General features: G+C 36.1%; 4 protein-coding genes across 6 annotated transcripts; all 4 read left to right on the plus strand.

The window, feature by feature from the left end:
• Window positions 1–221: 221 nt before the first annotated feature.
• Window positions 222–3,559, plus strand: LOC106428980 (calcineurin B-like protein 1). 2 transcript variants are annotated; one of them, XM_048745446.1, is made up of 9 exons: window positions 222–424; window positions 821–941; window positions 1,276–1,358; window positions 1,660–1,719; window positions 1,856–1,964; window positions 2,047–2,099; window positions 2,866–2,946; window positions 3,058–3,170; window positions 3,270–3,559. In XM_048745446.1, the coding sequence occupies exons 2-9, from the start codon at window positions 863–865 to the stop codon at window positions 3,331–3,333; spliced, it is 642 nt and encodes a 213-aa protein (XP_048601403.1). In that variant the 5' UTR covers window positions 222–424; window positions 821–862; the 3' UTR covers window positions 3,334–3,559. The 2 variants fall into 2 exon arrangements, with proteins under 2 accessions (XP_048601403.1, XP_048601404.1); XM_048745447.1 differs by having other exon boundaries at window positions 242–424; window positions 827–941.
• A 1,185-nt stretch (window positions 3,560–4,744) lies between these two features.
• Window positions 4,745–7,853, plus strand: LOC125580635 (NAD-capped RNA hydrolase DXO1-like). 2 transcript variants are annotated; one of them, XM_048745443.1, is made up of 13 exons: window positions 4,745–5,253; window positions 5,445–5,671; window positions 5,779–5,844; window positions 5,924–6,002; window positions 6,112–6,191; window positions 6,302–6,325; window positions 6,432–6,556; window positions 6,618–6,834; window positions 6,927–6,980; window positions 7,063–7,109; window positions 7,196–7,280; window positions 7,389–7,452; window positions 7,546–7,853. In XM_048745443.1, exons 1-13 carry the CDS (start codon window positions 4,878–4,880, stop codon window positions 7,695–7,697), a joined length of 1,596 nt encoding a protein of 531 aa, XP_048601400.1. In that variant the 5' UTR covers window positions 4,745–4,877; the 3' UTR covers window positions 7,698–7,853. The 2 variants fall into 2 exon arrangements, with proteins under 2 accessions (XP_048601400.1, XP_048601401.1); XM_048745444.1 differs by having other exon boundaries at window positions 6,645–6,834.
• Window positions 7,854–7,964: 111 nt separating this feature from the next.
• On the plus strand, window positions 7,965–9,851 carry LOC106429492 (casein kinase II subunit beta-2-like). The gene is made up of 5 exons (XM_013870273.3): window positions 7,965–8,461; window positions 8,673–8,891; window positions 8,982–9,091; window positions 9,180–9,345; window positions 9,495–9,851. The coding sequence occupies exons 1-5, from the start codon at window positions 8,233–8,235 to the stop codon at window positions 9,623–9,625; spliced, it is 855 nt and encodes a 284-aa protein (XP_013725727.2). The 5' UTR covers window positions 7,965–8,232; the 3' UTR covers window positions 9,626–9,851.
• Window positions 9,852–10,022: 171 nt separating this feature from the next.
• LOC106373286 (coenzyme Q-binding protein COQ10 homolog, mitochondrial-like) lies at window positions 10,023–11,620 on the plus strand. Its single transcript, XM_048745445.1, has 4 exons — window positions 10,023–10,571; window positions 10,815–11,010; window positions 11,086–11,217; window positions 11,298–11,620. Exons 1-4 carry the CDS (start codon window positions 10,273–10,275, stop codon window positions 11,418–11,420), a joined length of 750 nt encoding a protein of 249 aa, XP_048601402.1. The 5' UTR covers window positions 10,023–10,272; the 3' UTR covers window positions 11,421–11,620.
• The last annotated feature ends 2,693 nt before the right edge of the window (window positions 11,621–14,313 follow it).

The raw sequence follows: 14,313 nt of genomic DNA on the forward strand, positions 1-14,313 counted from the left end.
TTAGACGGTTAATATTTCGTGTATTCTTACGTAATTTAGAAAAAATATAAACTGTATTTTTGAAAAAGACAGAAGAGAAATTGTACAGAATGAAAAGGAACAGAAATGAAATAGGTGTGTTCAGGTAGGGGTCTAACTGAAACACACACGAAGGATCTATTAACTTCCAAAACTGAGTAGTCTTCCACGCGCTTACGACCTTCCCACGTGCGGCATCCCGTTTTATAAAGCCAGCCGCTACTTCATTCTCAATTCTTCCAAAGAAAAAAAAAACGTAAATTGATTATCAACCGTCAGATTATTCATTTTGCCATCAACGTTAACCAATCTCTACACAGATCATCTGCCTTCTCTCTATTTTTTTGCTGTTTCTCGCTCCTCTCCCTCTCTGTATCTCTCCGGCTAGCAGTTCTCTAACGTGGTGGTGAGTGTTTTTGCTTTCGATCATTTATAATTATCTTTCAGTTGAATTTCCTGGTGTGCTTACATTTACCTTCTTTGATTCTACTTTCTGGGTTGGAATTGTGTTTTCTGGTATACTTTTTGAATGTCATTTATGTATTTTCTATGTTATGGATCCGAACAACATACTTTGTGTGTTTTACGATATTGACTTGAAGAAGATGATAGAGATTCTAGACTGTTCTCTTTCGTTGTTTTGTTTCTAAGACGGTTCTGCAAATTTTATTTGTTTGTCTGCTCCTATTTAAATGATCTTGTTTTATTCAAAGTCTTGTGTTCTGTTTCCACGTAGAATATTTTTTTTTTTTGAACTTTAATATGTGTAGATTTTAAAAATAATGTTTGTGATTATGGGCAGTAACAGTAGCAGCCGTTGGATTATCGCGGTTTCCATCTGTAAATGGGCTGCTTCCACTCAAAGGTAGCTAGAGAATTCCGAGGACACGAAGACCCTGTTAAGCTTGCCTCCGAAACTGCCTGTAAGTTACTACTTGTGATTCCTTTGCATGTTCATTTGTTTCCTGATATGAAATTCATCTGCTTCCTTATATCTTGTCCTTCTTCTCTGCTCATTGATCTAGTTTAAATTGTTCCACAGTTTCAACATGATTCTCGTTACCAATACCATTACCTAGTCTTTATTCCTGTTCACAACCGGCTTCAGTTTTACTGCCTTAGTATATTTTTAATGCAAAAACCGTCAATAATGGTTCACAACCGGTTTAAGTAAAATGTTTATTGATGTTTTTGTTTGGTTCTTGGAACTTTTTGTTTAATCTTGCAGTGTGGCTTGTTTTTGTTTCTTTTTTCCAGTTAGTGTGAGTGAGGTCGAAGCATTGTTTGAGCTCTTCAAGAGCATAAGCAGTTCGGTTGTTGATGATGGTTTGATTAACAAGGTACATAAAGATTCAATCAATTATGTTTCTTTGACCCCACTCTAATAATCTTTTTACTCTTTACGCTTTTCATCTATAGTATTATTCCACTTAGTTGATTTTTCACCAATAATGATTCTTCCCTGCTATATGTCTATTATCTAGTCTATATTGCACCACTAATTCAATGTATCATAGCCCTTAATGTTTGACTCGAGTTTCCTTTATTTTATTGGTCGTTTTTGGTTTTGAATTATGAGGCTTTCAAGGCCCACGTTTCTTACGTGTTGTTTTTTAATTATGTCCCTTCACGTGTATGCAGGAGGAGTTTCAACTTGCTTTATTCAAGAGCAGGAAGAGGGAGAATATATTTGCTAACAGGGTAAATTTCTAAGTTACTCAGAATTATACAAATTTGGTCTTCTGGAAGATTGATCTGAGCCTAGAAACTCTTGTATTAATCGAAAAGATACTTATGTCCTCCATTAAACTAAACAATTATGCTTCCTTCCTTGCAGATATTTGATATGTTTGATGTTAAACGAAAAGGGGTAATTGATTTTGGAGACTTTGTAAGATCGCTCAATGTGTTCCACCCAAATGCTTCTCTAGAAGACAAAATTGATTGTAAGTTGTGACATAAAAGAGTTTGTTCATATCTTTGTATGAAGAGCTTTATTGATTCTTTGTCAACGTTTTTATTTCCCAGTTACGTTTAGGCTTTATGACATGGACTGCACGGGTTACATTGAACGTCAGGAGGTAATAATAATATTCATTCTGGATATTTTGGATGGGCAAATCTCCAAAATAGCACATTTCTAAGTTTATATCACAAAAATAGCACTCAAAAACTAAAATGACCAAAATAGCACCTTTCTAAGTTTATCTTTTGAAAATTTTAATTTTTTTATTTTTCAAAATTTGAAATCTTATCCCAAAACCTCATTTCTCAACTCTAAACCCTAAACTCTAAACCCTAAACCATAAACCCTAAACTCTAAACCCTAAACTCTAAACCCTAAACACTAAACTCTAAATCCTAAACCCTAAACCCTAAAATCTAAACCCTAAACTCTAAACCCTAAACCCTAAATCCTAAACCCCATCCTTTAACTCTAAACCCTAAGTTTGTGACTTTTGATAAAACATTAAGTGCTATTTTTGTGATTTTTGACCTTGAATGCTAGTTTGAGAACAAAAACTTGATTTAGTGCTATTTTTGTATTTTTCTCATTTTGGATCACTTGCAATATTTTATGTAATTCAATATTCCAATACCGACAACATTTGATACCTGCCTATGTTTAATATATCTAGACCAGTATTCAAACCGTCTAAACGACTTGTAAAAGAAAGTTCAGACTAATCTCAGAGTCCTCCTTGTAGTTTAGGTTTAATGCTTGCAAGCTATGATTGCTAATCATGAAAGATATATTACTATGTTGGCAACATGTTTTTGAATATGCATCCCTTACTTAAAATGTCCTTGCAGAAAATCATTATTATGTGTGATATTTTTGTGCAGGTTAAGCAAATGTTGATTGCCCTTCTCTGTGAATCTGAAATGAAGTTGGCCGATGAAACCATAGAGATAATACTAGATAAGGTTTGTAGTCCGTTTAGTTACAAAGTTTTTTGTCTTTCTTGTACTGAATACACATATATCTGAGTTGAAGTTATAACATGGTATGTTTCTTTATTTTCATAAATGAAACAGACATTTGAGGATGCAGACGTCAATCAGGATGGAAAGATTGATAAACTAGAGTGGAGCGATTTCGTGAACAAGAACCCATCATTACTTAAGATCATGACACTCCCATATCTCAGGTACTTTTTTACACATTGTGGAAGCAAAACGAAAAAAAATTGATAAATGAGAAAAAAATGAGAGATAAGTTTTCTTAACTTAGACGTGAATCTATGTAGGGATATCACGACAACGTTTCCGAGCTTTGTTTTTAATTCTGAGGTCGATGAGATTGCCACGTGAAGAAAGAAAGAACAAGACCAGCGAGTGTTTGCAAACACAGTAGAACTAGAGCATATATTTTTTTCTTTTAATTGTTTCGTTTTCTGGGTTCCTATTTGCTTCTCAGAACAGTTTTGAAATCCTTAGCTGAAAAAAACAAAGAGCGTATCACCAATCCAATCCTGTACGTCATATGTATACTTAGGAAGTGTTAATGAGTTTGCAGTATTGTACATACCACATCATATACGTTTGTTCAGATTTGTTAAAAAAACAAGTAGTGGTGTGCAAGTGTTAAAAATTGACTTGGTACAAAACAAAATTTTCTATTTATAGAGAGATGATGATAGTAACGAAAAGTCGTCGGTCTACAGGCCTCGGGGCATCTTTAACCCGACTGCTTAAGAGAGGTGCTCGACAAAAAATAATATAATAATAGATAGGTCTCCCGTCCAATGATAAAACCTATAAAATTTTAAGCACCAGCTCTTCTGCAGCCTATTTAAGCACATGTGCTTGCACTGTTCACGGGTTTCACTGACACGTGGCGATTTACGATTGGTCTATTTTTTAAATAATTTTTTTATTGAGTAAAAAAAAAAAAAAATTTAAGCACTCCATTATGGGTTAGATTAAGGGTGCTCTTAAAATGGCTGTGTATTATCTGAATTTTCAGGAGCAACAATCCCACTTCTTGGGGTAAACCGAAGTATAGTTAAACTATTTGAAATAACTAGCATGTTAACGGTTTAATCGCAGACCAGATCAAAACGTTAACATGCGCCGAGATGGAATCTTAGCAACAATTGAAAGACAAGTGTCGAGTTTTTTACTCTAAAATCTTGTAAGAGTTTTTTACTCTAAAGAATAAATCTTGTAAATTTATTACCTCGACTTTGTCTCTTACAATAAATTGGAAAGGGGCTAATCGATAAAAATAAATTATATCTCTTGAACAAGTCCTACCAAGTAAATATAACTGGACTAACTTGAAGGGATCCAAAAAAGTAAAGAAGCCATCTATATAAGGCGACGACTGAGATCAAAGCAAAAACATCCACGAACACGCACAGAAGTCGACAAAAGAACTAGGGTCTTAATAACTTTGTTATTTTTGCCAAGTTCATCATCATTTTGCAACTCCGTATAGTCTTTTCCTTGCCTTTGATCAATCAATAAAAGTCTTTCATATAATTCACTATCAACTTCGTGCATTTAATATCTGCCAAATTCAGATTAAATATCTGAAGCTAGCCAAAGTTGAAGGTTCGTTACGAATATGATTTCAAGTTCAGGGAGTTACTTGGTTATTTCGGTGAAGTTATGAAACCAAATAATGGGCCTTTGATTAGTGGACCAGACTACTGATTCGTTTCAACATTTACACTGAAAGCCCAAAGCGCAGCAGAGTCAGCAAAACCGAGTTAGCTCGTGAAACTCGCTCTGTCGCACTTTCTAATTCTCGATTCCGAGCCCTCTCCTCGATAGGAAGCTCTGTAACAGAAGTGAGTGACTAGAGAACAAACCTAAACCCAAAACCAAAAGCCAAAACCTTTGTGTGAGTTATGGACTTACCGCCGATGAAAAACCCAATGGACGACTTGTTCGGCGAAGACTCCGACAACGACTCACGATCCTCCTCTTCCGGCAATGCTTCTTCCTCCTCCTCCTCCTCCTCGTCTGGCTCAGCTTCCTCTTCGGGAGCTTCTTCCTCTAAAGGCGGAGATGGAGATGGTGGTGGTGCTGATTCCAGCAGCTCAAGCGATAGCGGAAGCAGCGGCGGGAGAGAAGACCGTGGAGATGACAGAGTCGATAGCTATAATGGAGATAGTGGAGTCTACCCTTACGATCAAGAAGAAGAAGATGATGAGAGAGATCTTTTTGGGTCTGATAATGAAGAGTACACTAAGACTCCTGCTTTAAGCACTTACTCAATCCCTGGTACGTTTTGGCTCTCAGTCTCTGTGTAAAAGTGGAACCTTTTTGTTTGTGTACTTACTGGTTGCGACTGAATTGTCTTTTTTGGCTTCTGGGTTTTGTCTGGATTACTAAGTTTGTACTTTCTATTTGTGGCTCAGTCTCTATGTAAATGTAAAAGTGGTTGCGACTGAATTGTGTATGAGGTATGACAGTTTTGCCTGCGGGATGGAGCAGTGACAACCACGGTGGGAGAGGAGGGATGGGACGTGGGCGTTGGGCAAATGGGAGAGGAGGAGCTGGGCTTCTTCCTCGCCCTGGAGGCCGCGGTGGGTTTGGTGGGAGGTACCAGAATTATCAGCGTGATGAGCGTTTTGTCTCTGAGCTTAAACTTTCGAAAAGCAAAGAAACGTTGTCTAGAAAACACACCGTCTTTCAGGAGGTAACGTTTACACTTGTTTTAGATTATTTAAGAGGCAGGTTGTTTTGCTGTTTCCTCTTTATATTTATTGAATCGGTTAAATGTCTCAATGGGTTTGATATTGACAGCCATGTGAGCTTACTAGCTACAGTCGTGTAGAAGGTGGACAAGTGTTCTTTGATGAGCGAGGATTGGTGAGAGCTTTTGGTATTGTTTCTTCCTCGTCCCTTTTAACAATAGCTTATGTCTATCCACTTTGTTATTGTTTTCCAGAGGCTTTTCAAGCGTCATGTTTCCGAAGACATTGGAGCGGATTTAAATCAAGGTTATGATACTTTTATTGAGAAAATAGGTAATGGTTTAGTATTAGTACATCATTTTTTTGCGGGAAGTATTAGATCATGTGCAAGATGTCGAAGTTTGAGGTATTAAGCTGCTGATTGTTCTCTATGGTGAGGCAGATCTGGGCTCTGAGGGATTTGGTGACTTTCTTGGCAGCATTAGAGCAAAAAACATTTCGTTGGAGAACATTCATTTTGTGGTACGAAGTGCTTGTCTATCAGTCCATTTCACTGTCAGTTTCATTACTATTTGTAGACATGATCCATAATGCTCTCTTTATTTTATTTTATTTTGCTTTGTTTTCGACAGACATTCCGTAATAATCTCAACAAGGTAAGGAAGATCCCCAGCATTTATTTTTTACTTTGTTTTTGAAGCAATTAACTCCATAGTTATGTTTGCTAAATCACTCGACTGTGCTTTGTTATATCTCTTTCAGATACTGGGTGCTGTTTACAACCGGCATGAACCGTGGGAGATGGGTGTGCATAAGAGGAACGGGACCATTTATCTTGACGTGCATAAGCTGCCTGAAAGGCCACAGAGTGACTTAGATCGCCGCAGGTAATTCTTCATTTTATTAGTGGCTGTTTACTAATGTAAACGTTGCTGTATTATTGATCAGATGTTACTGGGGTTATTGTTTCGAAAGCCTTGCGACGGAAGATCCAGGAAGAGCTTATGGGGAAGATATACATCATGTGGATTCAAATGTTGAGTTTGTATCTGTTGTCAAGACTAAACTCGGAGCTCACCGTGTTCTGATGGGTGCTGAAATGGATTGCTGCGACGAAACTGATGAAGGAAGGAGGATTTATATAGAGTTGAAAACCTCTCGCGAGGTATATGCCCAACAGTTTTCCTTAAAAAAGCTCCATTGTTATATCAGCTTCTGTTTTCATTGCCTGAATCTTCACTACTATTTTACCTTCAGTTGGATGATCGTACTGTAGAGAGATTTGAGAGAGAGAAACTGCTTAAGTTCTGGGTACGTATGGTGTCTGCATATATCTTCTTTGTTTCTCCTTTCTGTGGATTCTTTGAGATAACTTGTTGTTACTTATGTGCAGATACAATCATTTGTTGCAGGAGTGCCATATATTCTTGTTGGATATAGGTAAAACACAGTCAAATGATTGATTTTGGCTGATTAGCTCATAAAATCAAATCTAAGTTCCGCTTTCATCTTTTCGTACTTGGTAGAGATGATGGAGGGAGACTAGTACGCACAGAGAGACTAAGAACAAAAGATATCGCACATAGAGCCAGACTAAAAAACTATTGGCAGGTCAGTGTTGTATCACTAAACTCTCATTATTTACATAAGTAAAATAAGAATCTATATAATCCAAGTCTTGTTAAAACTAAACATAATTGAGTTTTTTTGGGAGACTAGGGAAATGTGTGCTTGGCATTTGCTGATGAGGTTCTTTGCTGGCTTTACGGCACTGTTAAAGAGAGTAAGCTTCTTTCATTTGTGCTTCTGCATAAGAACAATTGAAGAAAAAGATCTTTTACAAGTAAATATATTTTCGGACAAATGTTTTGTGCAGACGAAGATTACACACTACAGTTCGTGCATCCATTCATGAGGCTAGAGCTTCTTCAAGCTCAGTCATGTCCTGACGCCATCACTAATCATGTTCACCTTCTTCAACATCCTTCATCACCACCACCTCCACACCTCAGTAACTCTTTAATGTAATCATTTATAATCTTTTAGTACTTAGTTTTTCCAAAATCAAATTTTATTTTTATACAAATTTTTTGATTTTGGATTCCTCTTGTAACCTTTATATATTACCAACACAAACAATGAGAAAAAAAATGCACTTTCAAAGATTTTTATTTTTGGATTAAATCTGTTATTCTTCCACCAATGAGAAATGCCGGGCCTGTATAGCCTTACCACGTGAGCGTCACGTGTGTCTCTCCTCTTTACCGGAGAGAACCTAATTTTATTTCTTAACTTTCCCGTTTTGCCCTTCCCTCTTCTTTATTCTTTTCTTATCTACAAAAAAAAATCACCGAGCAAGAACAAAAAAAGAAGAAAGGAAAGGAAAGATCTGTGTATGTATGTATGTATGTATGTATAATACCACTACGAGAATCTCCAAATCGAAACCCTAGCGATTCCGAATCTTGACCCCTCTCCTCGTCTCCTACGCCTTTTTTTCGTTTTTTTTCTCCGATTCACCGGCGTGGATCTCCGGTCGCTGTGGAAGAGAGATAATTAGATCATGTATAAGGAGAGGGGAACGCGTGGATCGAAGTCGGAGGTGGTGTTGGTGGATCAGAAACGCGTAAACAAGGTTCACGATAATCGAGCGTCGCATTCCATGTCTCACACCGTCAACGGAAAGGGCAAGGCGGCAGCGTCCAACTCCGTCACGATTGGGAAGCAATTGCATGACCACAACGGTCGCGATTCACGCCCTGCTTCCCTCTCCAAACCCACCATTTCCGACGGTAAATCAATTCAATTCAATTCAACTCCGTAGCTCTCTTGATTTGGGGATTCAACTTTTGTTTGTTTGTTAGAAAGGTCCTGTTTTGAACCTCGTTGTTCGTTTTTCTTGTAATGAAAGCTAGAAACTTTGATATCCTTAGACGCAGCCATTGTTCTTGATTCTACCGAACCTTTCTTATTTGTGGGGGCGTTTCTTGTGGTTTGTTGTAGATGTATCAGACACAGACAGCGAAGAATCTGAGGTCAGTGGTTCTGAAGGGGAGGACACCTCATGGGTATCTTGGTTCTGCAACTTACGTGGGAACGAGTTCTTCTGTGAAGTTGATGATGATTACATTCAGGATGACTTTAACTTGTGTGGCCTCAACCATCAAGTTCCCTACTACGACTATGCCCTTGATTTGATTTTGGATGTTGATTTTTCTCAGGGTAGGTTTTTACCCATATGCTTATTATTACTATGTGTTTTCATGGCATTAAAGTGTTCGCATTTTCTTTTCTTTTCTTTTCTTTTTCCAGGTGAGAGGTTTACAGACGAACAGAATGAATTGGTGGAGTCAGCTGCAGAGATGCTATATGGAATGATTCATGCTCGTTACATTTTGACCAGCAAAGGCCTGGCTTCCATGGTAAATTAACTCTTTTTTTTTTTTGTAAATAAATCCTAGTAGAACATAGACTAATTTTTAGTGTCTTTACCAATGTTTTTTTTTGCAGTTAGACAAATACAAAAACTATGACTTTGGAAGATGCCCAAGAGTTTATTGTTGTGGCCAGCCTTGTTTACCGGTTGGTCAGTCTGATATACCTCGATCAAGCACCGTAAAGATATATTGCCCCAAATGTGAAGACGTCTATTACCCACGATCAAAATACCAAGGAAGTATCCTTTTTCTTATTTCACCCTCTCCTCGCTTTATGCTGCAATGCTTAAACAAGAGTATATAGTCTGGTTTTGCATTGTCTCTCGGTAAATATTTCTATACTATGCTGTATTTGTGGTTGTTGTTCTTTAACATGAGTGAAAAACAGACATAGATGGAGCATACTTTGGGACAACGTTTCCACATCTGTTCCTGATGACGTACGGGCATCTGAAGCCACAAAAGGCAGCGCAAAGCTACGTTCCAAGAGTGTTTGGGTTTAAGTTACACAAGCCGTGAAGTAAAGAAAGAAGAGTACAAAGAGTATCATGCGTTTTGAGAAAGCAGGAGACTTGTGGAGACAAAAATAAGAAGAAGAAAAGAATGCATATTTGTATCACGAAGATGGAACTAGTTTCTCTTTTTTTTTTTCCGTTGGTGTCCTTGGTTGGTTTGGAGTTTGGACAACATTATTAGCATATGAATTGGTGAAGTAAAATCGCATATTGCCACTGTCTTACCTTTATATGTTCTCTTTTGTTTTAGTTTCTCCAGCACTCAGATAATAAAATTGCGTCCAGCAAAGGCACATTTATAAGCTACTAAGCGCAAAGCCCATTGAGCCCAAAGTGAAACCCAATAACACACCAGTGACGAAGAAAACTTTTTCTCAAATTTTTTTTTTTAATTTTGTAGAGGTGCGTGCGTGTGTGTTCCTGCGAGCATATAGCGCTGTAGATTACGTCTACCTCTCTCATTCTTTTGCTTGGTGGTGAAGAAGAGGGGTCTTGTAATTTGATTTGGTTTTTCCTACGGTAGCTAATCGAATCGAAAGCAAAGTTTTGATCTTTTGCCGTCGCGTTGGTTCTGTTTGCAACCCCTAAACTCTCCCGACACGTTTTGTTTTGGATCTATTCGGAAAATCGGGAGCTTGTTTTTTTGTAATAATGCGACCGTTTATGTCTGGCTCGAGAGCTTTGTTCAGCTTAATATCATGTCGAAACGCAATCAGGAGCCCGATCAGGAGTCGTGGCGGGATCGGTCAGAGGAGTTTTATATCGAATCGAATTGGGTCTGTTTCGGGGGTAGAGAGATGCGGGTCCATGTCCAATGAAGACGATGATGCTAGAAGAGTCTCTCCCGGGACAGGGAGCTTAATTCAGAGACGGCATTTTCTGGGTTGCGGAGATGGGGAGGAAGGCGGTGGTGAGTTATCCAAGATCTACGAAGAGCGTCGTGTCTTGGGGTAAGCCCATTACACTAAACTTCCATCCCATTTCGTGTTTCTTTTTTTCTTTTTTCCTTATCAATCTATCTATCTTCAGTTTAGATGTTTCGTTTTTTTTTTTTAAGTAGTTTCTCTGTGTCTTGCCTTCAATCATCTGAAATTGCAAAACTTTGAGAGAAACATTGTTACATTGAGAATCCAGCAATACATAATCTAAATCTAATAACAAAGATTGAATTCACTCTTCCTTGTTGATTGCAGGTATTCTCAGGAGCAATTGTTTAATGTAGTTCTAGCTGTAGACTTGTACCACGGCTTTGTTCCTTGGTGCCAACGCTCCGAGGTTCTTAAACAATATCCTGATGGCTCTTTCGACGCTGAACTGGAGATTGGTTTCAAGTTTCTCGTTGAGAGTTACATCTCCCATGTTGACTTCGAGAGACCGAAATGGATTAAGGTAAGTAAGGACTTGCTTTCTTTTGTTGCTTTGTTTGTTTGAGGGATGGAATCTTTTATGACATGTACTTTTCAGACAACAGCGAGGGACACCGGCCTGTTTGACCATTTAATCAACCTCTGGCAATTTAAGCCTGGTCCCATTCCAGGAACCTGCGAGCTCTCTATCCTTGTCGATTTCAAATTCAACTCTCCTCTCTATCGCCAGGTACTAATATTTTTGCAGCATTATTGACGAAACCTTGAAAGTAGATTGAAAGTGTATCTCCTTTTTTTTTTCTTCTGAAGGTGGCTTCGATGTTCTTAAAGGAGGTAGCAACAAGACTCATCGGGGCATTTAGTGACCGATGCCGACTTGTGTATGGTCCTGGAGTTCCAGTCGATGAAAACTCATATGAACAAAAAGCTTGATACATATCTATATATATATATATATATATATATAATGGAACTAACAATATCAGGTTAGTTTTCATGTTGTTTGCTAGAGAGCGAGATTACCCCACAGCTTTTGTTGCATTTTTTTACATACATGAATTGCTTTTGCATAAGAAGATCCAATTCTGTTTAATGTAAAAGCTGAAATTTATTATATCCGTTTCTCTTTTCTTTTTTTGGGAGTCGTTTCTTTTATTCACAACATGTCTTTTTTTAGTGTAGATAGTGATTGATTACAACACACAGGCTGACGTATGTGGTGGCATAACTTGTAGGAATAAGCTTTCAAAAGCTAAAAAATGAAGTAGAGAGGAATTCAATTAGATGGAAATTGAACATTATAAAACGAAATCAAAGATGTTAAAGTCCAGTCATAACCATTGAACTTAAATGAAGAAATGGTCTTCTTTAGTCTTGTGTGTTAGTCTTTAATAGATGTGTCTTCCTTAAAACCAATGTTCCACTTGATCGTATGAATGTAGTGGTTTATTAAAGCCTGTTAAACAGTAAAATTAGAGCTTACATCTTTGGAAGATATGGATACTTCAAATGGCATAAGTTTTGTGCCCCACTTGTGTCCCATTCTTAACTTTCAAGTCTGTTGCAAATCAAGAAACCTCGCGAAAGGAAAATGGATGAAAGATATCTTGCTTAACTACCATGCTTCTTTTGATCTGTTATCTGAATAAGTTTAATACTATTGGATTCAATGCGCTTGGAGAGATTTGGAGTAAGCAAGTTGCCACATATCAGAACCATGTGTTTATCTCATAGATGCTAAAACATTATCAGCTCATTTAATTTACACTAGTGTTGTTCTTTGTGAATGATGAGTCGATTATCCATACAGTTGCTCATTCTCTCTTCTTAAAAGACAAACAATTGGTCCAAATCTACAAAAGTCTGTTATTTTTACCTATCTGTTACTAACAAGTCACAAGATCTTGTCAGTGATGAGGTTTTGGATGACTGATAATGTCCATTAAAATCTGGTGATGAGTCATATTTGGAGAAGACACAAGGTTCACATCGCACATCTCACTCTTTAGCAATTCTTCATATCCTAAGGATATCTTTATCACAACAACTGAAAAACTCAAATCATGACCATTAACCAATGAGTCTCATTATTTTTTGTCATTATACTAACCAATGTGAATGTAACCATCTGTTATCTGTGAAGAACTTGTGGTTAACAAAGACCTACGTTTGCGACTTATAAGGCAGGAGATGAAAAGTTCAATAAACCTTTAAATCTTTTTCTGAAAGAGAAAACTGTACTGCTGTTCTTCATTGTACTGATGTTGTCATTTACTGCTGTTTCAATTAACTGAAAAAAAAACTTGTACTGCACAAATGAGATCTCACAGAACATGCTCAGAAACAAATGTCTAATAATACACCATTACGGAATTCTTTCTGAGTCATCGTGACATCAAACCTACTCCACTCCGGTCAGAATTGGGTTTTCAGTAATTAAACCCCTAAACTAAAAATAAATCGTAAAAAAACTTTCAACTAAAAATCTTGTGAAATAAACCTTCAATTTTAATTACGTTAACATATGTCACCCTCCGTCTAAAAAACCGTGACGGAAGATGACATATGTTAACGGTTTATAAGTTGAGGGTTTATAATATAGAAAACTTTGTTGATGGTTTTTTTTACGATTCAAAACTAGTTGAAGAGTTTTATCACTAAAAGTCATTAAACATTATTAAATTATTTATTATCATTTATACATTGTTTTAGATTGATTTATAAGCTTTTAAAACTAATTTATAAATTTTAATACATTAATCTATTATAAAATTAATTTATACATCTTAAATTAATAATTTTCAACACTACTTACAACTTATTATAACTTCAAAATATTAAATTATTTGATATTTGGCAATAGTGATATAAAAAAATTTGTGTGTTTATATCGTCATTGTTTAATATCAAATAATTTAAAGTTTCTAAGTTATATTAAGTCTTAAGTAGTGTCGAGGATAATTCATCCATGAAGTCAATTTTTCTATTTAGAGTAGGACGCAATTTTTCCTATTTTCATGATTTCTATCATCCGGCTCGTATTCCCCCTCTCCCCTCCAAAATAATTCATGATTATTTTTATTGTCATTTATTTCTGAATAAATACGTTATATTTTTATTTTCTTGATCAATAATATATTTGAAACATAAACTAATACAATAAATCAAGAACAATATAGGAAAATAAGAAAGTATTAGCCGAATGACGAAAATCATGAAAATGTGAAAAAGTGCGTCCTACTCTAAATAGAAAGATTGACTTCATGGATGAATTATCTTCGACACTACTTAAAACTTAATATAACTTAGAAACTTTAAATTATTTGATATTTGACAATGACGATATAAACACACAAATTTATTTATATCACTATTGCCAAATATCAAATAATTTAATATTTTGAAGTTATAATAAGTTGTAAGTAGTGTTGAAAATTATTAATTTAAGATGTATAAATTAATTTTATAATAGATTAATGTATTCAAAATTTATAAATTAGTTTTAAAGGCTTATAAATCAATCTAAAATAATGTATAAATGATAATAAATAATTTAATATTATTTAATGATTTTTAGTGATAAACTCCTCAACTATTTTTGAATCGTAAAACAAACCCTCAACAAAGATTTCAACATTATAAACCCTCAACTTATAAACCGTTAACATATATCACCCTCCGTCACGGTTTTTTAGAAGTAAGGTAACGTATATTAACAGAATTAAAGTTGATGGTTTATTTCATAGAATTTTTAGTTGAAGTTTTGTTTTACCATTCATGTTTAGTTAAGGGGTTTAATTACTAAAAACCCAACAAAATTTAACAA

Source organism: Brassica napus, chromosome C1 (genome assembly GCF_020379485.1).
Source record: "Brassica napus cultivar Da-Ae chromosome C1, Da-Ae, whole genome shotgun sequence".
Classification (NCBI taxonomy): Eukaryota; Viridiplantae; Streptophyta; class Magnoliopsida; order Brassicales; family Brassicaceae; genus Brassica; species Brassica napus.

Excerpts from the sequence above, each read along its gene's own strand:
- LOC106428980 (XM_048745446.1), top strand. The coding sequence starts at position 863 with ATGGGCTGCTTCCACTCAAAGGTAGCTAGAGAATTCCGAGGACACGAA. Across the intron at positions 2,100-2,865 it reads GTTACATTGAACGTCAGGAG|GTTAAGCAAATGTTGATTGC; the intron begins GTAATAATAATA and ends ATTTTTGTGCAG. Across the intron at positions 3,171-3,269 it reads ATGACACTCCCATATCTCAG|GGATATCACGACAACGTTTC; the intron begins GTACTTTTTTAC and ends GAATCTATGTAG.
- LOC125580635 (XM_048745443.1), top strand. The coding sequence starts at position 4,878 with ATGGACTTACCGCCGATGAAAAACCCAATGGACGACTTGTTCGGCGAA. Across the intron at positions 5,672-5,778 it reads AACACACCGTCTTTCAGGAG|CCATGTGAGCTTACTAGCTA; the intron begins GTAACGTTTACA and ends TGATATTGACAG. Across the intron at positions 6,557-6,617 it reads AGTGACTTAGATCGCCGCAG|ATGTTACTGGGGTTATTGTT; the intron begins GTAATTCTTCAT and ends ATTATTGATCAG.
- LOC106429492 (XM_013870273.3), top strand. The coding sequence starts at position 8,233 with ATGTATAAGGAGAGGGGAACGCGTGGATCGAAGTCGGAGGTGGTGTTG. Across the intron at positions 8,462-8,672 it reads CAAACCCACCATTTCCGACG|ATGTATCAGACACAGACAGC; the intron begins GTAAATCAATTC and ends GGTTTGTTGTAG. Across the intron at positions 9,346-9,494 it reads ACGATCAAAATACCAAGGAA|ACATAGATGGAGCATACTTT; the intron begins GTATCCTTTTTC and ends AGTGAAAAACAG.
- LOC106373286 (XM_048745445.1), top strand. The coding sequence starts at position 10,273 with ATGCGACCGTTTATGTCTGGCTCGAGAGCTTTGTTCAGCTTAATATCA. Across the intron at positions 11,011-11,085 it reads AGAGACCGAAATGGATTAAG|ACAACAGCGAGGGACACCGG; the intron begins GTAAGTAAGGAC and ends TGTACTTTTCAG. Across the intron at positions 11,218-11,297 it reads ACTCTCCTCTCTATCGCCAG|GTGGCTTCGATGTTCTTAAA; the intron begins GTACTAATATTT and ends TTTCTTCTGAAG.